Below are 26,418 nucleotides of genomic sequence, written 5' to 3' on the forward strand. Positions count from 1 at the left end.
AGCGTCTTTGCTGAGGAACGTGATCAGGAGACACAGGTGTGTAACTGCTTGATGTGGAGACACAGGTGTGTAACTGCTTGATTTGGAGACACAGGTGCGTAACTGCTTGATCAGGAGACACAGGTGCGTAACTGCTTGATCAGGAGACACAGGTGCGTAACTGCTTGATGTGGAGACACAGGTGTGTAACTGCTTGATGTGGAGACACAGGTGTGTAATGCTTGATCAGGAGACACAGGTGCGTAACTGCTTGATCAGGAGACACAGGTGCGTAACTGCTTGACCAGGAGCCACAGGTGTGTAACTGCTTGATGTGGAGACACAGGTGTGTAACTGCTTGATCAGGAGACACAGGTGTGTAACTGCTTGATGTGGAGACACAGGTGTGTAACTGCTTGATGTGGAGACACAGGTGTGTAATGCTTGATCAGGAGACACAGGTGTGTAACTGCTTGATGTGGAGACACAGGTGCGTAACTGCTTGATCAGGAGACACAGGTGTGTAATGCTTGATCAGGAGACACAGGTGTGTAACTGCTTGATGTGGAGACACAGGTGTGTAACTGCTTGATGTGGAGACACAGGTGTGTAATGCTTGATCAGGAGCCACAGGTGTGTAACTGCTTGATCAGGAGACACAGGTGTGTAACTGCTTGATCAGGAGACACAGGTGCGTAACTGCTTGATGTGGAGACACAGGTGCGTAACTGCTTGATCAGGAGCCACAGGTGTGTAACTGCTTGATGTGGAGACACAGGTGTGTAACTGCTTGATGTGGAGACACAGGTGTGTAATGCTTGATCAGGAGCCACAGGTGTGTAACTGCTTGATGTGGAGACACAGGTGTGTAACTGCTTGATGTGGAGACACAGGTGTGTAATGCTTGATCAGGAGACACAGGTGTGTAACTGCTTGATGTGGAGACACAGGTGTGTAACTGCTTGATGTGGAGACACAGGTGTGTAATGCTTGATCAGGAGCCACAGGTGTGTAACTGCTTGATGTGGAGACACAGGTGTGTAACTGCTTGATGTGGAGACACAGGTGTGTAATGCTTGATCAGGAGACACAGGTGCGTAACTGCTTGATGTGGAGACACAGGTGTGTAATGCTTGATCAGGAGACACAGGTGTGTAACTGCTTGATGTGGAGACACAGGTGTGTAATGCTTGATCAGGAGACACAGGTGTGTAACTGCTTGATGTGGCGACACAGGTGTGTAATGCTTGATCAGGAGACACAGGTGCGTAACTGCTTGATCAGGAGACACAGGTGTGTAACTGCTTGATGTGGAGACACAGGTGTGTAATGCTTGATCAGGAGACACAGGTGCGTAACTGCTTGATCAGGAGACACAGGTGTGTAACTGCTTGATGTGGAGACACAGGTGTGTAATTCCTGATCAGGAGACACAGGTGTGTAATGCTTGACAGCCCATTGTGTTGGAGATATGTGGCAGGCTGCCAGGTGCCCCCGGATGGTTGCTGTGGGTCGGGTACCCTCCGGCTGGGGCGCCGTAAGAGGGGGTTAGTTAGGACGATTCCAAGGGCCCAGCACTGACAGGGGCCCTTCAGAGAACAATATTATTATTATTATTATTATTATTATTATTATTATTATTATTATCACAAGTAAGTGAATGTATTTACAATTATAATTGTATGTAAAAGAAGTTACAAATGAAACAAACTTGTGTTTTGTTTCTCTATTTTTGGCAAAATTATCAGGATGGATTGGCCTTATTTCCCCCCCCCCCCTCTCTATGCATTGCATGGTTCAGTCTTACAGAGCGCGCTAGCCTAGAACAGTTGATTCCAGTAGAATAACGTTAGGTGAAGAGATGAAGGGATGTCGTCCAAACCTAAATCAGGTTGTCAAAAAAGAAAAGAAAGACAAAAAAAAGCTGCGAGTGATATTAAGGGGCACAAAGTTTTTTCAAAAGAAAGGTATTTATTCACGGCCCCTTTCTTTGGTGCCCATAACATGTAGCTAGCTAACTTAGCCAATGTAGCTATTCTGTGTGGCTTAATCACTGCGTGGATGATCTAGCTAACTTCAAGTAAAGTTAACTTACAGTGCAGTGTCAGGGTAATTTCAATTGAATATTTATTACCCCCGAAAATGGGATGAGTGCAAATTTGCTCCAAATATAACTAGAGCTCAGTGAATTTGTAGCCTATATCCAGCAGCTAGTATGCTAGGCTAGCTAACGAGCATAACGTTTCATGCTTGCAAGCTTGTTTACTCCTTAATCACGTCTGCCCTCGTCATGCTTCAGCAGCTTCAGGATCAGAAACCCTTCCCTCAACCCACCTCCCAGTTGAAGGAGAAGGAGGTGAGCAGTAGGGGTTTGGGTTTAAGACTCATGCAAACTGATTTTGAATATTTAATGTATGATGAATTACCATGTGAGCAGGTAGCTAGCTTGCAAGCAAGCAAGCACTGAATACAACTTTAGCTAATAGTCACATTTAGTTCATCTAGTTCTTCCAGTAATTGCAATAACATTGACCACTGGCATGTTAAAATAAGGTTGTTAGCTAGCTAGATGACATTTAAGATAGCTCATCTGTCTGTGAATGTTCTCATTCATCCAGCTCGTCATGGTTATCCAAAGGAGTTGAATCAAGTGCAACTGGACTTGGTATATATATCCGTGAAGACGTTTCGCCTCTCATCCAAGAGGCTTCCTCAGTTCGTGCCTTTCTGACTAGACCAAGCTAGTCTGGCTAGACCAAGCTAGTCTGACTGGCTGGTGATGAGACTCAGCATTTATCCTCTAGGAGTCGTTGTCAGAGCTATAGATGTCCATGGCTCTTTGTGTCCCGATGTTTACCAACGCCCGTCGCTAACAGAGCCATAGATATGAGTGGCTCTTTTGTGTATCGATGGTTGGCCGCGCCCGTCGTTATCGGAGCTATTGATATGAGTGGCTCTCCTGTGCTCCGATGACCAGCCGATATGCATTTGTTTAGCAGCGACGGTGGTTGGGGGTGTTAGTTTCGACTTCATTGTTCAGTGGTCATGAGAGTGGTTGGAGCCGTTAGTGAGCGACTGTTGTTCTTGGAGGCTAGGCTTCTTGAGTCTCCTGGGTAGAGATGAAAGGACGGCATTGTAAGTGGGAGATAGGTGGTGTCGCAGACCTCCTCCTCTGTTGAGGGATGGTTTTTCCAGTTTCACATGGCTTCCTTCACCCCTCTTTCAAACCATCTATCTTCTCTGTCCAAAATGTGTACGTTGCTGTCCTCAAAGGAGTGTGTCTTCTCCTTTAGGTGTAGATAGACTGCTGAGTCTTGTCCTGAGGAGTTTGGCCTTCTGTGTTGGGCCATCCGTTTGTGTAGTGGTTGTTTGGTTTCTCCTATGTATAGGTCAGTGCAATCCTCATTGCATTCTACAGCATACACCAGATTGCTTTTCCGGGTGTGTGGTACACGGTCTTTGGGATGAACCAGTCTTTGTCGGAGTGTGTTGCTGGGTTTGAAGTTGTGAAAACTGCAACACGTTCCAAAAAGACCAACCAGGTGAGCGACGAGGAGAAAAGGAACAGAAAGAATAACATAGTCATCCCGTATGTTTCTGGGGTCTCCGAGAAACTCAGGAGAATTTTCACAAACACCGCATCCTGGTATACTTCAGGGATTTGATTCACAATTTTGCTAGCAAGAAGGCCTGGCATTTGGCTTTTGGCATTTAAGTCATGGGCTGGGAGAATAAAATTTAGTTTCACAGCTATAGGCCTACTGTAACGACTGGCCTGGCGTTGTTACAATATAATAGCCTACGTCTCACCCATTGATGATTACATTGTAAGCTAGAGAGAAACTAGGCCAGGAATAGATGATTTCAGAGAACATAAAGTAGGCTAAAGCTTTATAAGTCAAACGTATTTCCTCACCTTTGACACTGTGGATTAGTATTTCCAAGACCATGCAGCCAAGAGCTGTATGGTAAAGCAACAGCCATGGACTCCACATAGCTTTATGGTAGCGCTTCTGTCATTTAAATAAAAATACCACCCCATTGAATTTATATTTTTACTTTTTGTATGATTGTATTTTTGTCCTTATGTTTAAATCGTAATTTAATAAATTGATGCATGTTGAGTTTTTTTTTAACCAGATTGTTGATTACTGTATTTACTGTATTCTGTTAAATTTACAAAATATAGCCTTCAGTGGATTTTTTGCAGGGCATCAAGTAATCTTCTATCAATGAAATAGTTCTTCATCAAACATCAGATTCAACCGGGTTTTCTAGGTTGATGGATGGTTTAGGTGGGTGGGGGGGAAGGGGGGGCAATATTATATTCTTTCATGGGGCCCAGAATCTCTAGTGGCGCCCCTGCCCTCCAGTACCGGGGATGAGCCACGGGCTTGTTGCGGGGGGTAAATGGTAAATGGACTGCATATTATTCGCGCTTTTGTAGTCTACCGACCACTCAAAGCGCTTTACAGTAGTAGATGTCTCACAGTCACCCTTTCAAACACACTTTCACACACTGATGGCGGAGGCTGCCATGCAAGGTGCCAACCTGCTCATCAGGAGCAGTTAAGGGTTCAGTGTCTTGCTCAAGGACACTTCAGCACATTCTCTGCAGGAGCCGGGGATTGAACCAGTGACCTTCCGATTACTAGATGACCCGCTCTAACTCATGAGCCGTGCCGCCCCGGGGTCTTCCCTGCCACTCTCTCGCCAGCTGCACACCTGCGCTGGTCTTGTTTTGCCTCGCCCTTCTCTGCAAGTATTGGAACACAAATGCAGCACTCACACCAAATGATAGGCCTAGGACTTGTGGGACAGGTGAGGTACAAGCCATTTGGGTGTAAGCGTGGTGAGCGGCTGAGATTTTGCCCATGACACTGCTGTCTCTGTTTCTACCTTGAGACTGTCCTGCAATTTCAATCCCAATCACACTAGTTTAGTACACACACCCATCAACACAAAATATACTTGATGCATGCTCAGTAATCCAGGTAAGAATATAAAAGTAGGTTGAATCCGTTCATCTGTCTTCTTTGAAAAAAATATACACCAAACAACACCTACCACCAGGGCAAGAGGGGTATGAGTGGTTCCGGTCTGAAGAGTCTGAATGACTCATACCCCCACACCCTGACATTTTAACTCCATACACAACACGAGGGCACAATAAGCACTTGGGCTACCGGGATAGCCGAGACGTCGGCGGGGATAGCTGGTTGGTCATGGGGCGGCTGGGTAGGCCAATGGGCTTGTTAGACAATGGACCTGTATACTGGCATGAGGTGAACGAGATTGTTTTCCGATCTCCCAAGTGGGGGGAGAGCAGTACATATGCATCTGTTACCTTGGCATTTAAAATATCTAGAGGCTCACACATGCTTGTACTGCACTTAAAACTGGCTGAATGTGGACTGGGTTGAAGAGGGACAAGCATGGTTTGAATCCCTAGAAACAGTCAGGAATGAGTTGGGTGTTGAGTCTGAATCCTCAAACCTGACTTAGGCCGATGGCAAAATGTCAACAGCGAACAAGATCTCGTACGAAAAGTCCCAAAGCGAATAATACGGGCACATACCAACAATGAGTGGTTCAATGTCCAAATTACATATCTGTTGTTTGAATATTATATGTCCAGGATCGCACAGCTTTTCCTTAACAAGCACAGCAAGTCCACTCTCGTTTCTCCCGTCACTCTGTCACTCCTGTCTGTCCCCTGAGACACAACCCTACTCACAGTAATGTGGCTGTCTATGACAATAACTCCTGTCTGTCCCCTGAGACACAACCCTACTCACAGTAATGTGGATGTCAGGGACCATAACTCCTGTCTGCCCTCTGAGACACAAACCTACTCACAGTACTGTGGATGTCAGGGACAATAACTCCCGTCTGTCCTCTGAGACACAACCCTACTCACAGTACTGTGGCTGTCTGCCCTCTGAGACACATCTCCTACTCACAGTAATGTGGATGTCAGGGACAATAACTCCTGTCTGCCCTCTGAGACACAACCCTACTCACAGTAATGTGGATGTCAGGGACAATAACTCCTGTCTGTCCCCTGAGACACAACCCTACTCACAGTACTGTGGATGTCAAGGACAATAACTCCTGTCTGCCCTCTGAGACACAACCCTACTCACAGTACTGTGGTTTCAGGGCCAATAACTCCTGTCTGCCCTCTGAGACACAACCCTACTCACAGTGCTGTGGTTTCAGGGACAATAACTCCTGTCTGCCCTCTGAGACACAAACCTACTCACAGTAATGTGGATGTCATGGACAATAACTCCTGTCTGCCCTCTGAGACACAGACCTACTCACAATAATGTGGCTTTCAGGGACAATAACTCCTGTCTGCCCTCTGAGACACAACCCTACTCACAGTACTGTGGCTTTCAGGGACAATAACTCCTGTCTGCCCTCTGAGACACAAACCTACTCACAGTGATGTGGATGTCAGGGACAATAACTCCTGTCTGTCCTCTGAGACAAAAACCTACTCACAATAATGTGGATGTCAGGGACAATAACTCCTGTCTGCCCTCTGAGACACAACCCTACTCACAGTACTGTGGCTTTCAGGGACAATTACTCCTGTCTGTCCTCTGAGACACAAACCTACTCACAGTACTGTGGATGTCTGCCCTCTGAGACACAAACCTACTCACAGTAATGTGGATGTCAAGGACAATAACTCCTGTCTGCCCTCTGAGACACAACCCTACTCATAGTAATGTGGCTTTCAGGGACAATAACTCCTGTCTGCCCTCTGAAACACAAACCTACTCACAGTGATGTGGATGTCAGGGACAATAACTCCTGTCTGTCCTCTGAGACACAAACCTACTCACAGTAATGTGGCTTTCAGGGACAATAACTCCTGTCTGTCCTCTGAGACACAACCCTACTCACAATAATGTGGATGTCAGGGACAATAACTCCTGTCTGCCCTCTGAGACACAACCCTACTCACAGTACTGTGGCTTTCAGGGACAATTACTCCTGTCTGTCCTCTGAGACACAACCCTACTCACAGTACTGTGGCTTTCAGGGACAATTACTCCTGTCTGCCCTGTGCCCTATTACATTCCCTTTTCTGAGGTATGTCCTCATTAGCTCCTCCCATTTAAATACAGAGCACCTATGTGAATTGTCACCTCTAAGGTAAGGAGGGGCATTTACATCTGAACGTAGCACAAGGTTCATCTTGGACGCCTCTATCACAGTAGTACCACAGCAGTCAGAGTGAGAAGCGTTCTGGGTTTGATCAGGGGCTACTACAGGTGAAGGTGCTGGGGCAAAGTCCTGTTTTAAACTCATCTTAATAGATTCTCCTATCTCAGACCCATTGAACTTAATCAGTTCGGCTAACTGACCGTGGGATGTATCACTACCATTGGCCATATCAAAGGGTGGGGAGACAACAGGAGACCTACCAGGGGGCAAAATGAAAAGTGGGACACCTGGACCAAAGGAATTAAGCAATCTTCCCCTCCCCCTGCCAGAGATGCCAGGGCTTGAGAACACTTGACTTCCTGGATTAGGTTTTGCTATAGGCGTATACATTAGAACACCTCTCCCTCCCCCAACACCCAAACCCCCAGCACCAGGACAGAATTCCTCTCTACAGTGAAAGTGAACATTAAAATGATAATCAACAATACTCAGAAAATGAAAAAAATAAATGAAAATAAAACACATGTACTTAGTAAAAAAAAAGAGAAGAGTGCAGGCAGGTTGGAGTGGGTGGGGAAGAGTGTCAGGAGTGATGTGTGACAGAAGCGTACCAGCAAGAGTTAAGGGGAAGGTTTACAAGATGGTAATGAGACCAGCTATGTTGTATGGTTTGGAGACAGTGGCACTGACGAAAAGACAGGAGGTGCGGCTGGAGGTGGCAGAGATGAAGATGATAAGATTTTCACTGGGAGTAATGAAGAAGGACAGGATTAGGAACGAGTATATTAGAGGGACAGCTCAGGTTGGACGGTTTGGAGACAAAGCAAGAGAGGCAAGATTGAGATGGCTTGGATATGTGTGGAGGAGAGATGCTGAGTATATTGGGAGAAGGATGCTGAATATGGAGCTGCCAGGGAAGAGGAGAAGAGGAAGGCCAAAGAGGAGGCTTATGGATGTGGCGAGGGAAGACATGCAGGTGGCTGGTGTGACAGAGGAAGACGCAGAAGACAGGAAGAAATGGAAACGGATGATCCGCTGTGGCGACCCCTAACGGGAGCAGCCGAAAGTAGTAGTAGTAGATTACATACCACAAGATTATTATCAGACAATTTAAAATCAGGAAATTTTAGAGGATTGACCTCTTTGGTTCTGCAGATCATGGCAACACTCTTACTAGCATTGTATTTGATGTCATGCTCCACACCATACACACAACATATATCAAGGAGCTGCTGGAGACCAGCGCTACAGGGACTAAGAATGACAAGGTCATCTGCATACATAATATGGTTCACCAAGCTATTACCCATCATGCACCATTGTTACAGGCTTTCAGCTGCTTGGACGAATCATCAGTATATAAATTGTAGAAAACTGGAGACAGAATTCCCCCTTGTCTGACACCACTGCTAACCCCAAATGGGGCTGAAACACTATTACCTCATTTCACTTGCATAGTCTGGTGGGCATACTGATAAGCCAGGATTCTCACAATGTATTTAGGCACCCCTCTTTGACTCAATTTAACAAACAGCTTTCTCTGATTAACACAATCAAAAGCTTTGGACGCACCAATAGAACACATAAGAACCGATTTGACCTCTGTATTTGTTAACAATATCTTTTAAGACGTCTGTGAATGTTCTCATCCATCCAGGTCATGGTTATTCAAAGGAGTTGAATCAAGTGTAACTGGAGTTGGTATATATCCGTGAATGTATAGTATATGTCTTTTAAGACATATATACATGAGTCAGAGTTTTGACCTCTGTATTTGTTTATAATTTACTTTAAGACATATATACATAAGTCAGTGCCATGTCTAGCTTTAAAACCAAACTGGTTATCTGTGGAGTTGATAAATTCATGCACTCTATCCAGCAGGATTCTTTCTAGGACTTTTGACAGTATGCTGGCCAGAGCTATAGGCCTGTAGTTCTCTAGGCTGCATACCAGCTTTGTCCTTAATGACTGACACTAACAGTACAGACAACACTGAGTCTGGTAACAAGCCATGGACCATAAAGCCAGTAAAACAGATAGCAAGGAGAGGAGCTATCCTTGCACTGGCATATTTAAGTTGTTCAGCAATAATACGATCTAAACAACTTGCCTTGTTAACAGACAGCGTGTGTATAGCTTTGTACACCTCGTGTGACATGATCACCATTGAATCATCATTCTCAATATTGCCCACCTTATACAGATCACTGTGGACACAATTGAATAAGGTACTATAATGCTGTCGCCATAACTCAGCAATATTGTGTGTACCGGAGATACCATCAACAGTGCATGGTAGAGATGTTTTATAGTTGTTGAGAGCGCTCACTTCTTTCCGAAAATTAGCAGGATCATTTCCTTGCAGCTTCTTAGCCATGGAATCTGCCCTCATGGCTTGCTCATTTTTACAGATGAAGCGAATGGCGTACTTGTATCTTGCATTAGTGAGCTTCTTGTGTTCAAGCTCAGGCCCTTGTCTGGATCTGCCTGCCATAGCCCATGATTTAAAGGCTTCACATGCTTCTTCATGATGCCCAGCTACATACTTGTTCCAATCAGACCTGATGTTATGTGTCTTATTTTGTCCTTGTAGTAGGGCTCACTACCTTCATACAGAGCACTAACAATATCATCATACATGCACCAGAGATCTCTCCTACGCCTCATATCCTTACAATTAAAGTCTCTGCACATAACTGCATCTCTAAGCAGATGTATATTACCCAAGGCTTCATCTGTACGGGCATGATAGGCTAAGATGTCCTCCTTTGTGAGAGCTGACCAGTCCAACCTTTCTGCATTATCACTATCTCCATTACTCGACAGCACAGGCAGATGTTCCAACATTTATAGCCATAGCAAGAGGTATGTGATCAGTCGTTGCTGCGCCATACATAATACCCATACTCCCCAACGAGGCATGTGCATCAGCAGTGCAAATACAGTGGTCCAGCCATGATGTAGTGTCCTATGCCTCACTTATGTATGTGTAACTATTTGTAGGCAAAAGCCCTTTCCTTGACAATGTAAGGTTATTATCTTGACAGAACTGAGCCATGTGATTAGCAAATAATGAGTTCCTGTCTGAGATATCTGCATTCAAATCCCCAGTGACATACACATTGAAAGAAGCATTATCTTGAATAAAGGAATTAATGAATGCAAGCCTATTTAAATATCCATTCTCACTATTTTGGTATTCATAGGGTGTATACACATTAAGGATAAAGAATCCCCTGTCACTGTGAGTAAACTGTATTGCAATTCACCAATCAACACCAAGCCTAACCATATTTATGAATGAGTCGAGCTTCTTATTCCACATCTATACATTCTATATCTATCTATCTATCTATCTATCTATCTATCTATCTATCTATCTATCTATCTATCTATCTATCTATCTATCTATCTAAGTATTGGAGTATTGGGACACACTGCTTAATCATTGAATTGAGGTGTTTCATTCAGACCCATTGCCACAGGTGTATAAATCCAGCAGCTAGCCATGCAGTCTGCATTTACAAACATTTGTGAAAGAATGGGTCGTTCTGAAGAGCTCTGAATTCAAGCGTGGTACTGTCATAGGATGCCACCTTTGCAACAAGTCAGTTCGTGAAATTTCTTCCCTGCTGGATATTCCACGGTCAACTGTAAGTGGTATTATTGAAAAGTGGAAGCGTTTAGGAACAACAGCAACTCAGCCACGAAGTGGCAGACCACGTAAAGTCACACAGCGGGGTCAACGAGTGCTGAGGCACATAGTGCATGAAAGTTGCCATGCTCTGTTGACTCCATAACTGCAGAATTCCAGACTTCCTCTGGCATTAACATCAGCACAAAACCAGTGCGCCGGGAGCTTCATGGAATGGGTTTCCATGGCCAAGCAGCTGCATGCAAGCCTTCTATCACCAAGCATAATGCCAAACGTCGTATGGAGTCGTGTAAAGCACGCTGCCACTGGACTCTGGAGCAGTGGAAATGTGTTCTGTGGAGTGACGAATCACACTTTGTCTGGCAGTCTGATGGATGAGTCTCGGTTTGGCAGATGCCAGGAGAACGTTATCTGCCTGACTGCATTGTGCCAACTGTATAGTTTGGTGGAGGAAGGATAAGGGTATGGGGTTGTTTTTCAGGGGTTAAACTAGGCCCCTTGGTTCCAGTGAAGGGAAGTGTTAATGCTTCAGCAAACCAAGACATTTTGGACAATTCTATGCTTCCAACTTTGTGGGAACAGTTTGGAGAGGGCCCTTTTCTGTTCCAGCATGACTGTGCCCCAGTGCACAAAGCAAGGTCCATTAAGACATGGTCTGGTGAGTTTGGTGTGGAAGAACTTGACTGGCCCGCACAGAGCCCTGGCCTCAAATCGATTGAACACCTTTGGGATGAACTAGAACGGAGATTGCGAGCCAGGTCTTCTCGTCCGATATTAGTGTCTGACCTCACAAATTGTCTTCTGGATGAATGGGCAAAAATTCGCACAGACACACCAAAATCTTGTGGAAAGCCTTCCCAGAAGAGTGGAAGCTGTTATCGCTGTAAAGGGGGGGGGGGCAACTCCTTATTAATGCCTATGGATTTATAACAGGATGTCATAAAAGCTCCTGTAGGTGTAATGGCCAGGTGTCCCAATACTTTTGTCCATATAGTGTATCTATCTATCTATCTTTCCGATACTAGTTGGTAACAGACTTATTGGTTCTTTTTAAATTCACTTTAGATAAAAGTCTGCTAAATAAATATACATGTAAACAAAAGACACAAATGTAGCAGGAACAGAAACAGTTATAACCTTAAGCAGTAGCAGTGGTAAGATCATCAACTCCTCGCTTACAACGGGTGTGTGCCCCACCGCATTTAGTGAATCTTGGGTCACGCTGCTGCTCAAAAAACCTACATTCAACCAAGCCCAAGTTGCAAATTACAGACCGGTTTCATTCATACCCTTTCTTTCAAAAATACTTGAGTGCAGGGTCTTTAACCAAGTCTCTGAATTCCTTTCTGAGAACAATCTGTATGATCCGAATCAGTCTGGCTTTAATTGTGGTCACTCTACCGAGACTGCACTCCTGTCAGTAATAGAATCACTATGTTAGGCTACAGCTTCTGGTCTGTACTCAGCTTCATTGCTGCTAGATCTCTCAGCTGCTGTTAACACAGTTGACCTCCAAATGATCCTCTCTACACTCACTGAGCCTGGTTCCTGTCCTACCTCCTGTCCTTCTCATGTCCTACTCATGTCCGCTGGTTCATGTCCTACCTCTTGGGATGATCTTGTAGAATATCTTGGAGGGGAGAAGTGTCCAAACCACACGGCTTATCCACAGCGGTGCCTCAAGGGTCAATGCTCAGCCCCCTTCTCTTCTCAATATACACCACCTCGCTTGGTGCAATCATCCGCTTCCATGGTTTCTCATACCATTGCTATGCTGACGATACCCAGGTCTTCCTATCATTCCCGCCAGATAACCTCACAGTCTCGGCACGGATATCATCATGCCTTGCTGATATCTGTGCATGGATGAAAGAACACCACCTCCAGCTTAACCTATCAAAGACTGAGCTCCTTGTCATCTCAGCCAGTCCATCCTCACAACAACAGATCAATATTGAGCTTGGATCAACCCAACTCATGCCCACAAAGTCTGCCCAAAACCTGGGTGTCATGATTGCAGACCAATTAACCTTTAAGGTTCACGTGGCCTTGATTGCTTGGTCGTGCCAATTTGCCCTGTACAATATGAAGAAAATTAGACCCTACCTGTCTGAGCATGCAGCACAACTCTTGGCATGGGCTCTTGTTATATCATGTATTGACTACTGCAACTCCTTACTGGCAGGTCTCCCTGCATGCACTTTCAAACCTCTGCAAGTGATCCAGAACATGGTGGTGCATATGGTCTTCAACCAACCCAAACAGCACATGTAGCTCCACTGTTCATATCCCTCCACTGGCTCCCAGTTGCTGCCGGCATCACATTCAAAACCTCGCTGCTCACTTACAAAACAGCAACTAAAACGGCTTCTGCCTGCCTGAACTCCCTCGTTCAGGTCTACACTCTGTCCCGCTCACTACAGTCTGCCAATGAAAGGCCCTTGACACTTCTGCCACAATGGGGCCCTAAGTTACTAGCCAGACTCTTCTCTTCTGTAGTTCCTCGGTGGTGGAACGAGTTACCAAACTCCATTCAATCCACTGAGTCCCTCTCCATCTGTAAGAAGAAGCTAAAGACCCAGCTCTTTGTTGACCACCTCCAAATTTGATGGTATTAATATTACAGAAAATAAAATGAAAAAATCGCTTCTATGCACCCCATGCATTGCCTTTGTGCACTGCCTGTTGACACATATGTCTTATTGGACTTGACCCTAGTTTTTTGGAACTTACTTGCATTGTTACCTCCTGTCTAAATCCTTGTTTGTGTTGCATTAACTCTCAGATATACATCACTTTGGATAAAAGCATCTGCTAAATGAAATTGTAAATTGTAAGAGCAGTAGAAGTACTTATAATTGTAAGAGTGATAGCAGTGTAAGCAAAAGTAGTAGTATTAGCAGACAGCAGTTGATATACAATGTGCTCAGCTCTACACCTTGAATGTTTGTCAAAGTTTTATCTTGGTCTTGTTTTCTTCTAATTGTGTTTTTGAGGGCTTTTCTCAATGATTGGTCATTTTTAATTTGTAGTTTGACTGTGGTTGGTACTCCCATGACCATTCCACAGCTTTTAGTCTTAATAGGTTGTTAATCAATCTAAACACACACCTGGGTGTCAACCAATCACCAGACATCTTGTACAATATTTTAATTTGCACAGGCTCTGAAGCAGCAGCCTCGTCACACTAAGACTCAGGGAGTCTACCTACGAGAGTCCACTGCAGGAGACCCGATAGCCTTAGATTTCACCCTTACGCAGGGCTCAACTGCCAGTTCTTGTGGAGGAACACCAGGGTAAAACTATGTGTCTTTATTTCATTCCTACTATTACACGAGACTGGCAGGTACAACCACAAACATAACCCTGCTAATTTGTGCCAAGTACAGTGGCATACACCTGAAACCTGCTTTTCCATCATTCTACTCAACTGTCAGTCAGCAGCAAACAAATCAGGCTTCATTCATGTTTTTACCTCTGAGGGTTCTCTGAACAGGCTAACGCTCACTGAGACTTGGGTACATCCTGAAAACATAGAAAGGTAGTGTAACGTGCATGGGTAAATAGACTCACTAGCTCTTGGCTAATGGGTCGGACCCTTTAGTCGACTGGTTAACTTTGTCGCCCATGGTGCGGGAGATCCGGGTTCACGTCCTGGCTGTGGCAGTTTCCAGGTTGCCCCCCAAATTCGCTACAGAAACACCAGCAGCTACACATCTCCCCTCTCTTTGTGTTTTTACACTGACTACCTGTTGCTAAATTCTTAAAGTTCAAAATCTTGTTGTCTTTTTGGAAAGTTCAAGGACTTGCACAACTCACCCGCAAACCCATGTAAACATGTACACCCCTGTTCAAGCTCTTCATTCTACCTCTGGTATGGTCTACTATTTGTCCCCACAACCAAACTGACAACTTTTCCAGAAATACTGACTCCCTTACTTCATTCAAAAAAGGCCCCAAAACTTTCCTTATCAAGGCCAACCACAATTCTTAAAATGGTCTCTGTTGGCACTTTACTGTGAATATGAGTTGGCACCGGCTGTTACTATTGCGCTCTTTCAAACAAACACCATTATTTTTGGTATCTACGTTTGAGCCCATTTCTACTTGAACTTGACATTTTTATGATCTTATGTTATAATGTGATGATTACTATGTATTGCTCTATGGTGTTAGTTGGTAACGTTTTGATTTATCTGCTAACTTAACTCTTGTAAGTCACTCTGGATGAAAGCATCTGTCAAAGGAGTAAATGGAAATGTATTATTTAAGATATCTGTACCAGTAATAGTGGTAGTAGAGTACTAGCAGTTGTACAGGTACTGACAGTGATGGCAGTATCAGCAACAGTAGTAATATTATCATCTGTAATATGTGCTAGTAATAGTAGTAATAGCAGTAGTAGTAGTAGCAGTAGTAGTGGTAGTAGTACTGCCATACCTGAAGGAAAGCCCTGACTTGTTTTTGAGGTTCCTCAACAAATCCAACTGGTTAAGTGGTGGAATTAACCTGAAGACAGAGAGAGAGAGAGAGAGAGAGAGAGAGAGAGAGAGAGAGAGAGAGAGAGAGAGAGAGAGAGAGAGAGAGAGAGAGAGAGAGAGAGAGAGAGAGAGAAGGAGAAGGGGAAGGAGATGGACAGAAAGAGAGAGTTAATATAAACTGTTATTCCAGAAATATCAATGTTTACATTTCTTTTCATTTATCTTGTTTCATGTGATCTGTTTTTCATGACTGATTACTGATCTGTTGAAGAATTGTTGTTTCATGATGAGCTCCACTTGCTGCTGATAATGGAAAACTTTAAAGTAATGACATCTTCCGATGACTTGGTTTTTTTAAAAATCATTTTATTTGATTATTTTTCAGTATGTTATTACAATGAGCAACTGCAAGATTGATGACATATAAACAATAAATGTAAAAACAAAACAAAACCATAAAACATGAAGGGGGGGAGGTACTACTCTCAATTTACAACCTTTGGTCCAGACTATTCAGACCGGCTGGGAACTCGACCCAACTATTCTCTTGTATTACCTCCATTTCCCCCAGCGTTGTTCGTGGGTCTGTGCTGTTTTGTTTGTTGTTTTAACATGAATGGGCCGAGGCCTTTTCCAAATCACGCCGAAGCTTTTATTTATCCCACATGCCAGACTCCCTGTTCGTACATCCCGACCTCTGACCTCAGCACATCACTAGCCTGCAACGTAACATCAAGGATTCTGGATAACGCAGTTCCTGACAAAGGCATATAACAACACATCTTCCGTAACGCAACATACCTGAGGCACGTGTTTTTCACAAGGGTCCAAGGAAAGGGTGAGTCAATCGATGCATACGTGACTGACTTGAAAAATAAAGCAAAGGACTGCGAGTTTGGGCAGCTCACAGACTCGCTGATAAGGGACCGCATCGTGTGTGGAGTAACAAGTGATCAGGTGAGAGTTAGACTGCTCAGAGAGCCCGACTTGTCATTGGCAAAAGCTGTTGATATCTGCAGAGCTAACGAAGCTACACAAAGCCACCTGAGAGCTTTGCATGAACAAACTGAAGTGGCAGTTAGCAAGCTAAGTAAAACGATGCTAACAAAACAGCCTAAAGAGAGCAGTATCAGTGATAATAAATATGACTGCAGTAAATGTGGATACAAACATGAGGCTCGCGAATGTCCTGCCTATGGTCAAACATGCAAAGTGTGCAAAAGAAAAACCCACTATGGTCGCATGTGTAAAGCAAAGAAACCGACAGAAGGCTATCGAAAAAATGGAGAGATATGTAAATGAAATTGAAGAACAAGAGAGTGAAATGTTTCTTGGACCTCTTGAGTCAAAGAAAAGTGGAAAGAAAAGATGAAAAATTAGAAAAGAGCAAAGACAAGAAACTAACAGAAACAAAACAGAAAAAATGGACTGAAGTACTCAAAGTAAATGGAAAAAAGCTCACATTCAGGTTGGATACCGGTGCAGATTGCAATGTTTTGCCGCTTACAACCTATTGACAATTGGCTGAAAAGGATGCACAACTAATTGAGTCCAGCATCAAGTTGGTTGCATATTCCCGCCACAAGGTAGTGCCATTGGGCAAGGCAAAGCTTAAAAGTGAGTACAAAACTGAAGTGCATGAGTTGGAGTTCCAGATAATAAAACTTCCCAGCTATCCTAGGTGGTGATTCCTGCACTCAGATGGGACTGATAAAAAGGCTCTACAAGGTGGAAAAGGAAGTGGAAACAGACATCCTCAGATGAGACTGATAAAAAGGCTCTACAAGGTGGAAAAGGAAGTGGAAACAGACATCCTAAAGGATAACAATGATGTGTTCACAGGGTTGGGGTGTGTGCCTCGACAGCATCACATTCAGATAGATCCGGCAGTAACTCCAGTTATCCACCTGCCCAGAAAAGTCCCTTTAGCACTGAAGGACAAAATCAAAAGTGAACTAGATAGAATGGAGAACCTCGGTGTGGTTGAAAAACAAACAGAACCCACTGATTGGGTTAACAGCATGGTTACTGTCAACAAACCAAATAAAAAACTAAGGCTCTGCATTGACCCCCAAGACCTCAACAAAGCTATAAAGAGGGAACACTATCCCTTGAGGACAGTAGAGGAGATTGTGGCCGAGATGCCAGATGCAAAATTATTTTCTGTATTAGACGCAAGCCATGGATTCTGGCAAATACAACTAGATGAGGATAATTCTACGTTGTGTGCCCTCAAAACAGCATTCAGTCGGTACTGATTCAAAGGGCTTCCTTTTGGTGTCTCGTCAGCTCCGGAGGTTTTCCAAAAATACATAGCACAGAGACTGGAGGACCTAGAAGGTGTTGTGAACATCATTGATGACATCCTAGTGTGGGGTGCTGACAAGGAACATCATGACAAAAGGCTGAGACAGCCTCTGGACAGAATAAGGAGCATAATTCTCAAGCTCAACAAAGACAAGTGTGTAGAGGAGCTCAATCAGGAGTCGTGACAACTTTCTCTTTCGGCTACACAACGTGCACCATTTATTCCTTCAACCTAACAACAACAACAAAAACCCGCGCAGCGGAAGTGTACCACTGTAAACACGAACCAAGAAAACAGCAGCTGTAAAGAAACGTTCCTACTAGCTCAATAAGGGGAATTATGTATCCCTATAACCACTACACACGTCCCCCCAGAATTCGCCTTAATACGAAAAGTCAGTGTGGCGAGGGGGGCGGATCTCTCTGCCCCAACGGCTCCGCTGAACAGGAGCTGGGGGCTGGTTAACCGCAGGCAAAGCAGCAGAGTCCTTACAGCTGGACCGGGGAAAGGGAGGGGCTGAGGAAGCAGGGGGCGGCTCGCTGGGGGAGGGGGGCAGGGCTGGCGGGCGCCCCCGCCGTGGGGGCAGGGCCAGACCAACAGGGCGTTCTAAGTCCAGGTGAGCAGGCTTGAGGCGGTCCACAGAAACCCGCTCCAGCCTGCTGCCAACCTCCACCACAAAGTGCTTATCTCCAGTGTCCCGTACCCGAAATGGGCCGTCGTAGGGTGGCTGCAGGGGACCGCGGTGCGCGTTGTAACGAATGAAAACATACTCCGCCGACCGCAGCTCCGTGGGGACATAGGACTGAGAGCCGGTCGTCTGCCACCTTGGCCACATGGCCTTGTTCAAGAGGGTCCCCGAAGACTCTGCACGTCAACTCCTCCAGCACCGTCTCAGACCCCGGCATGCCCATAGCACTCCGCACATACACACGGACACCCTTGAAGGGTGTGACGACCCCACAGTACTTCCACGAGTCCCTGGACAGAGGAATCTGGTAAAAGGCTTTGGTAAGGTCTGTGGCAATAATATATTTCCATTGAGCTATAAGACGCAGGGTGGAGTCAACATCAGGCATCAGGGAGGGTTGGGGTTTACTGTACCTGCCAACATCCACGAATCCAGTGACAAGGCGAAAGCCACCTCCAGGCTTCTTGATGAAGAATGAAGGATTGACATAGTCCACTGTGATGTCGACATCCTCGGGCTTTCTGAAGACGCCCATGCTCTCCAACACATCGAACTGAGCCTGGAGTTCTTGCAGCTGACCCCTGGAGTACTGTGGGACCCTCCCCTTCCGTTGTGGAGGTAGGACAGGTCCCATGTTCACCCTGGCCTGGAACGGACCCATACACAGCGCCGTTATATCCTTCAAAGTGGGGATAAAACACTACATCAAACTCTCTATGCAGGGTGCGGAACTCATCTCTGATGTCAGCAGGCATGATGTTATCTGGATCCAGAGCGACAAGGTCAGAGGACAAGGCTGACATGGTCGTCGGGGCCTGTTTGGGGGGATCAGCTGGCACGGCGGCGTCACTGAGTGACGGGACATATCTGGCGCGGACACGGCATAGGTGGTGGCTTTTCTGGACCAGCCGCGGCTCGCCAGTGAAATTTGGAACACGGATCTTCCCGGACACACCCCATAGCAAAGTTGGGGCAGGCCACTGCTGTGTGTCAGACTGGTCACATGAGACATCGACGTGTGGTTCAACAGCCAGCTCACTGTCCACATTGCACAGCTCAGGAGGCAGCTCGAGCTTGATGTACTCCCCTGGCCAAACAGTAGATTTATCCGGAGCGCGGAGCATGTGCGTGCGCCGTACAGCATGCCTGTCCATCGGTGTTTGGAGGGTGCCGTAGCAGTATATATCCTCGCCCAAGCAGATTTGGTGTTTGGCTGGTCTGATGGAGACGTCGTTCTTTTCCATAAAGGGAATTCCAGCCAGGATGTCAGATTCGAGATTCTCAACGACGAGGCCCTCAAAATACAGGTCATGGCCATCTCTCTGGAGGTGTGTCCATTTCTCTCCCATTACTTTCAAAAGGGATGAGCCATCTGCTTGGAATGCGGACTGCGTACTTCCTGTGACGGTGACGCCCAGCCTGGTCGCGCATGAGGCCCTCATCATGTTGCCTGTTGCCCCACTATCAACGGTGAGATGCACAGGGCAGTGTCCATGGAAGGCATCAAGGTAAGGGGACTGTTTGATAAGTACATGTTTCACACCACTAGATGGCGCTGGCTCCCCACTAACGCACTCCTCTACCTCATCATCAGTCTCGACCTGCTCTCCCAAAACCTGGCGCGACTTTGCCATGTACATTTTATCTTGGGGGGGCAGAAAGGAACATGTGCTGAGGAAGTGATTATCAGGCCTGCCGGCACATTTACAAAGGGGACATGACCTCCTTGTTCGGACAGGGACGGATTGCTTTGACTTGGGGAGTTCAGACACAGCCACGCGCATAGCCCTAGCATCCTCTAAGGCCTGCAGTTCCTCTAGTAACGAATCAAGGGCTTGTGACATTTCTGGTTTAATGGATGCCAATGTGCGAGACTGCAACTCAGTGCCATACTGTTGTTTGACAAGCTTCGGTAGATCACCATGTATGAGGCGGAGCCATGTGAGCACAACAAAGTTCTCCAGTGAGGGCGTTAATTCCTTATCCTCGGTCACAGTCTGTCCCATGTGACTGATGCCAGAACCTTTACACAGTACATTGTCTTCCGTGAAGGCCATCAAGTGTTGATATAAATCCTCTGGTCTCTCATCAGGCTCCTGTTTAATAGCAGCAAAGTCAATGAAATGAGCCCTGGTGCACTGAAAGCCATAATGTAGACGAATAGCTTGCCATATGCTGTCAATAGATGTGGAGTTCCTGACTATGCTGTGATGAGAGATTACAGGACAATAATTGGCTATCTGTCCCAACATTAGCTCTAACATGGCTACCTTCTGTTCTTTATTGCGACGTCGGGGCGCGGGAATATCTTCACCGTCATCTGTGAATCCTCGGACAGGGGACGTTTTAGACTTCTTCTCCCACTCCACGCCATTGAGCAGGAAGGGGGCAAACCCAGCATTGAGCGACAGTATATAAAGCAGGTTCTGACGCCAGTTCTCAAAAGAGTTCACCGTCTCAGTCTTTGTTAAACACCACTGCTTCAGTGCTCTGTGTGTCGCCATGCTGCCCACTTAGCTAGCCCAGCTGCATCTGGTGGTAGATGTAACTACCCTGTGATTCCCCTGGAAGGGCTACCGCCATTAATTCGGTAAATATCAGTCCTCGGGACGTAAGTCTGGTAAGCGCTGCCACCACGCCAGTAATGAGAGACGACATCAATGAATCACACAACGCAGATGGAAACGTGCGGCAGCAGCATTTAGTTAAAAGAGGAAGGACAAGAGACTGCAACACAGGCAGACCGGAAAGGAGGCTTGGTAACTATAGCAACCACAACCAATACTGGCGCTGCAGTGGAGGGGATGATGATCTCGCCTCAAGAGCTTCGCATTGAATGTCCACTCGCACCAGTTCGGCTGACAGCTGCTCCACTTGAAGCCTGAAGCGTGACGATGTCACCGGTGCAGGTGGACAGGGAGGTTTTCATTTCACTACGGTATTTTTCAGAGCCTGCACTTCAGACTGAATCTCCGTGACGCTGTCAAATAAAGCGGCTTGAAGCTCAGTTTTAAAAGTAATCGTCATCTCGTTGTGAAGCGAGCAGAGCAGCTCAGACTTGAAATCGGGGGCTGCAACATCACCTGTTGGCTCGGCAGCACCGTCCGAGCGGGGAGGGGAGCTACTACGAGGTGGGGACAAGGCGTGCGGAGCAGGCCGTTGCTGTTGTGCCGCTGAAGCGCTCCCGGTTTTGTGTTTCGAAGACATTTTGGTCGACCAGAAGACAAAAAAAAAAGTTTTGGGGGAAAAAAACTAACGAAAAAATGTAAAACGTGTGCCTGGAATAGGATTTTTAAAAGTTTTTGCTGGTGCCCCAACAGTTGTGACCTACTCTATTGATCGATATGCCGGAAGTTCCCAAAACTTGGATTTCAGTCCCCATATTCACTATCATTCCCCTCTGTGATTGTTTGTGTGTCATTGATTTTTTTCCTGCCAGTTTTGAGCCCACGTTTACAAAGGATCTGTTTGAAGCCATTGACCACATGTTCCATGCTATTTATCTGAGGAAATCCGGTGTGTGCGCCGGTCCCAGCAGATTCAGCATTTTGTCCATGAGCTCGGATGGCCTGCTGTCACCCAAGCCTTGCAGAGAAAAGAGACGGTGGGTCCTCTCAGCGTCGGAAAGTTCAAAAATCTTCAAGAGGTGGTCTTTGAGCCCCTTGTATTTGTCTGCCGCCGGAGGATTTGTAAGGAGACTCACCACTCTAGTTGCAGTCCAACACCCGAGCGCCGATACCACGTAGTAGTATTTAGTAGCATCATCCGTTATTTTGCGGACAGCAAACTGCGCTTCCGCCTGGGCGAACCATGTCGTTGCCGATGACTGATTTCGTCAACCATGTTCATCTGAAAGATTGTCTCTGATAACTACCAAGAGACAAACGTTGGGGTCACCAGTGTAGAGGAGCTCAAGCAAGAGTCGTGACAACTTTCTCTTTCGGCTACACAACGTGCACCATTTATTCCTTCACCATTACAACAACAACACAAAAACCCGCGCAGCGGAAGTGTATCACTGCAAACCCGAACTGAGAAAACAGCAGCTGTAAACTAACGTTCCTACCAGCTCCATAAGGGGAATTATGTATCCCCATAACCACTACAGTCTTATCATAACCTGTAAAATATTGAGGGCAGCTTGGGTTTAAAAGGGACAATCAGAGAGCTGAAGCTGCTCACCAGCCCTGACAAAGGCAATGTTCTTCTGTCCGCCGGCTTACTTGTTGTTGGTCACAGCCTTGACAATGGCCTCTGCAACTGTCTTCAGCACCTGGTCATGTCGCCAGCGGTAACGGCCCTCCCCAAGGGCTGATAGGCAGCTGCTGAGGATGTGCTCAAGTGAACTTTTTCCAGGGCACAGGGGACATTATGGAGAATCAAGCTTGCACCAGAGATGGAGATTTGCTGGGCTAGGTAGAACATCATACACAACTTGAACCATGAACTTTATCTGCTGTGGTTCTGCCTGCCAGATATCTACCCAGGATATCTTCTCTCCAGCGCACCCTCCCACATTGTCCATGTTCCCTTCTGTCACATGCCCACCATTCTGCTGGTCCTTACCTCATCGACACCTGCCCGCACCTCATCCAGCATTAGATGGTGTTTGTCCTTGCCACGGGCCTTATCGAAGCAAGGTTGTGGGATGGCTCCCAGCCCCGCCCATCTAGTTGCCACTGTGCCCACCAAAGCCCTGTGTCTCAGCCGAGACTCTGCTATCTCCAGGTCTTCCTGGGCTCTCCACACAATACCTACTGATGCCACTCTAGAGTCATTGGAGTCCCGACAGAGCAGTGCATATCTTGTGCAAGAAATCATGAACTCCTTGTCGAGCTGCTGATAGGGAGCTGGAGTTTATTACTCCTCCCATACAGTGCTGCACTACTAAGGCTGCACGGCAGACCCAGCCATCTCCAGAGGTAGCTACTGATCTTCCTCTCCAAGGTCTCCACTGTCTACAGGGTTACCTTGTAAACTAGCATAGGCCAGAGGACTCGAGGTAAAATGCTATGTTGGTAAATCCAAGCCTTGAACTGCCAGGTAGGCAAGACTTGAGTACTATGGTGAGCCATTTCTCAAGCTTCTTGATGGTTGCTTGGATTGCTGCTGTATCTCTAAGGCTACAGCCAAAGACCTTGCCTAAGCTCTTGGCTGATTTCTCAATAATGGATGGGATTGCAATGCCATCCAGAAAGAAGCAAAACCGGCCCACCACTGTTCCCCTCTTCAACACCATGGCTCTGAATTTGGCTGGTTTAAAACTCATCTTTGCCCAGGAGATGAGCTTCTCCAGGCCATGGAGGATCCCACCTACCACCAGGCACCGATGATGTGGTGACAGTGAGGTCAGACTTGGACAGAGGGCCTCTGCACTCAGTTTCAGCTGCCTTGACCACTATGCTCATGGCAAGGGTGAAGAGTGTAACTGAGATGGTACTACCAGTTATGATCCACTTCTCACGCTGGTGCCAGTTAGATGTTGTGTTCCCAGAAGTGACTCTGAGCATGAAGTTCCCATATTAGTTCAGGATGAGGTCCTTGATCTTACTTTGATATTGTGTAGCAATGATGAGTGTTTTTGTCTCTGGTGGGACATTGAACATGCCGTCTATATTTTAGCAGTTCGTGGCTAAGGTTTGCTCCGTTAAAATCCCCAAGGATAATGAGTGGGGAATCTGGATATTTGTGCACAATGTTTGTAATTTGATTAGCCAGGTGTTTTAATGTCTATTTAACACAGGCCTGGGATGGGATATAGACACCGACCAGAATAAATTATGAAAATTCTCGCGGTGAATAGAATGGTTTACAGTCAGTGAAAAAGGTCTCCAAGTGAGGGCTGCATGATTTCTTCAACGATGACATCTGTACGCCAACCTTCGTATATGTATAAACATATGTTACCACCCCGTTTTTTTTCCCCGTTAGCTCCGTATCGCGGTCCGCCTGGAAGAGCTGGAACTGCGGCAGATGAGGTGTACTGTCCGTGATCTGCTTACTAAGCCAGGTTTCAGTGAGACACAGGACGGCAGATCTGGAAAAGTCCGATTTTTTTCAGTTTAGGAGTAGCAGTTCGTCCATCTTGTTGGCCAAAGAGCGGACATTCACCAGGTGGATCGACGGATCGTAGTCCACACAGGGCTGTGCGGATCAAGACCTCAGCAAGACTTTCAATAAAATGTTCAATTGAAGTCAGTAAAAGTCTGTTCAGTTTGTCCAGTGGACAGTTGGAGTCTTGGAGACTTAAGTTCTTCCCTGCTGTATGTGATCAGTGAGTGGGTGCTGGAAACTAAACAAAAAGATAAAAAGTACAAGAGAGCGCAGAACCGAGACTACCATCCACGGTGAATATTCATCAAGATGATTTGATGAATATTTGGTAATGGCAATGGCTGGAGCAGAACCAAAAGAGGCAGATCAGAGGCAGTGGAATCTTCAGCCGCCGGGAGGGCGGATTTATTAACAAAATTAAACAAGGAAAAACATAAGAATAAAGTGTATTGTGTACAGTGCGTCGTTCGTCTTGTTTGTGGGATCTGTAATGACCAGCGGGTTGTGTGTCTAGGCTATTTGTGGTGCGGTATGTAAATGGTGTGTCCAATTTATGAAATGTGCGTGCAGGCAAAGGTATCCGTGGTCCGTGATCCAAGAGAGAAGTCCAAGAAAAGTCTGAGTGTGGTTTTCCAGGGTCCGTAATCCGTGAGAGACAGTGTGACACGATCACTGGCCAGAGGACCAGCAGCCTCTGTGACATTTCCCTATCGGCCCGCAATCAGCCAGTATGTGTTGCCCATACGTACTGGTTGGCCTGTGAGTATGTGCATCTGTCATGGTCTGGGATCTGGGCTCCCCCATCTCCTGATTGGTGCTTTGGTTCACCTGTGCCCAGTCTCACTGGTTGGCCCATGATTAGGTGCACTTGTCATGGTCTACGATTTGGGCTCTCCCATCTCCTGATTGGTGCTTTGGTTCACCTGTGCCCAGTCTCCTTGATTGGCCTATGATGTTGTGCACCTGTGCTGGGGACTATTTGACTGTGTTTTGCAGACATTCTGGGTCGAGTCTCGGAGAGAACATTCACAGACGTCTTGGAGAGGCTTCACGTCTGTCTCCTGAACCCTCATCTGCCTCCTCTGTGTGAGAGAGTGTTTTGCTGAGTTTCTGTATTTTATGTTTATTCGAGTGTGCTTTATTGCCTGCCCTGTTTGGCAGTTTTTTGTTTTGTTTTGTTTTACTTTTTTTTTTGTCATTGTGTGTTTTGCTGAAGCCCAGTAAAGAGACTTCATACTTTACCAACTGCCTCTGCCTCTTCTCTGCAATTGGGTCCAAATACGCGGCGTTACACAGTGAGTCCTTTAGAGGTCCAAATCCAAAAGCCGGGAGTTCCAAGTGAGAGGTTAGGGTCCGTGGGACAGGGCAGAACTCGGGGGGTTCTTGAGGAGACAGGGAAAACAGGATTAAACAGGGCACCAGAAGACATGAAGGAAACACGAAGGAAAACTTGGGTTGACAATTTGACGAGAAGGCACGAGCAAACTAGGTAGGCTAGACAATATTACCGACTGTCGTTTAGGCACGTTCGGGCAACGACACAATGGGTTGGCTGGGGTCTTGTAGATTGGTGATGAGCTGATCACTCGCAGGTGTGGTGGTTGTAGATTGTAGACAGGTGCGCTGTTGTTGATTGTGTCTACGCGACGCTCTATGAGCGCGCGCAGACGTGCCTGGTGTTTCAGAGACAGATGATGGAGATATGCTTCGTGACCTCACGGTGGAGCCAGGGGGCTGAACCACAACGGATTAATGCCAATAAACCATCCCACAATAAATAAACCACAGAGAGACAGCGAGAGATTGAAATTTGCATTTATTTCTCTCTCTCTCCTCTCTGCCTGTTCCTGTGTGTGGGTGGGTGGCCACAGGGTGTTGTGATGCATCTAGTGCAACAGTGTGTAGTTGGAGGGAAGGTGCATGTGTTCTTCCAACATGCTTGCAACCCTCCTGCCATTAGCTCGCTGCCACTGGCTAGCCTTTGTGGCGAATCGGGAAGCGTGTAAGCCTTCCCTTGCCAGTACATAGCATCTCCTTCACCAAGACACCTGTCAGGCCTCCCCGCGGC

At 46.3% G+C, this 26,418-nt stretch overlaps 1 protein-coding gene across 1 annotated transcript in view; it reads right to left on the reverse strand.

Annotated features, from left to right (window-relative positions):
• Positions 1–26,418, reverse strand: part of LOC130134278 (potassium voltage-gated channel subfamily KQT member 2-like) — a 267,264-nt gene that overhangs the window by 59,194 nt on the left and 181,652 nt on the right. Inside the window, exon 10 of the mRNA XM_056302181.1 lies at positions 15,260–15,328. Within this exon, the coding sequence (XP_056158156.1) occupies positions 15,260–15,328 (69 nt within the window). The remainder of the gene's footprint in view (positions 1–15,259; positions 15,329–26,418) is intronic.

The sequence above is a fragment of the Lampris incognitus genome, chromosome 2 (assembly GCF_029633865.1).
Source record: "Lampris incognitus isolate fLamInc1 chromosome 2, fLamInc1.hap2, whole genome shotgun sequence".
Classification (NCBI taxonomy): domain Eukaryota; kingdom Metazoa; phylum Chordata; class Actinopteri; order Lampriformes; family Lampridae; genus Lampris; species Lampris incognitus.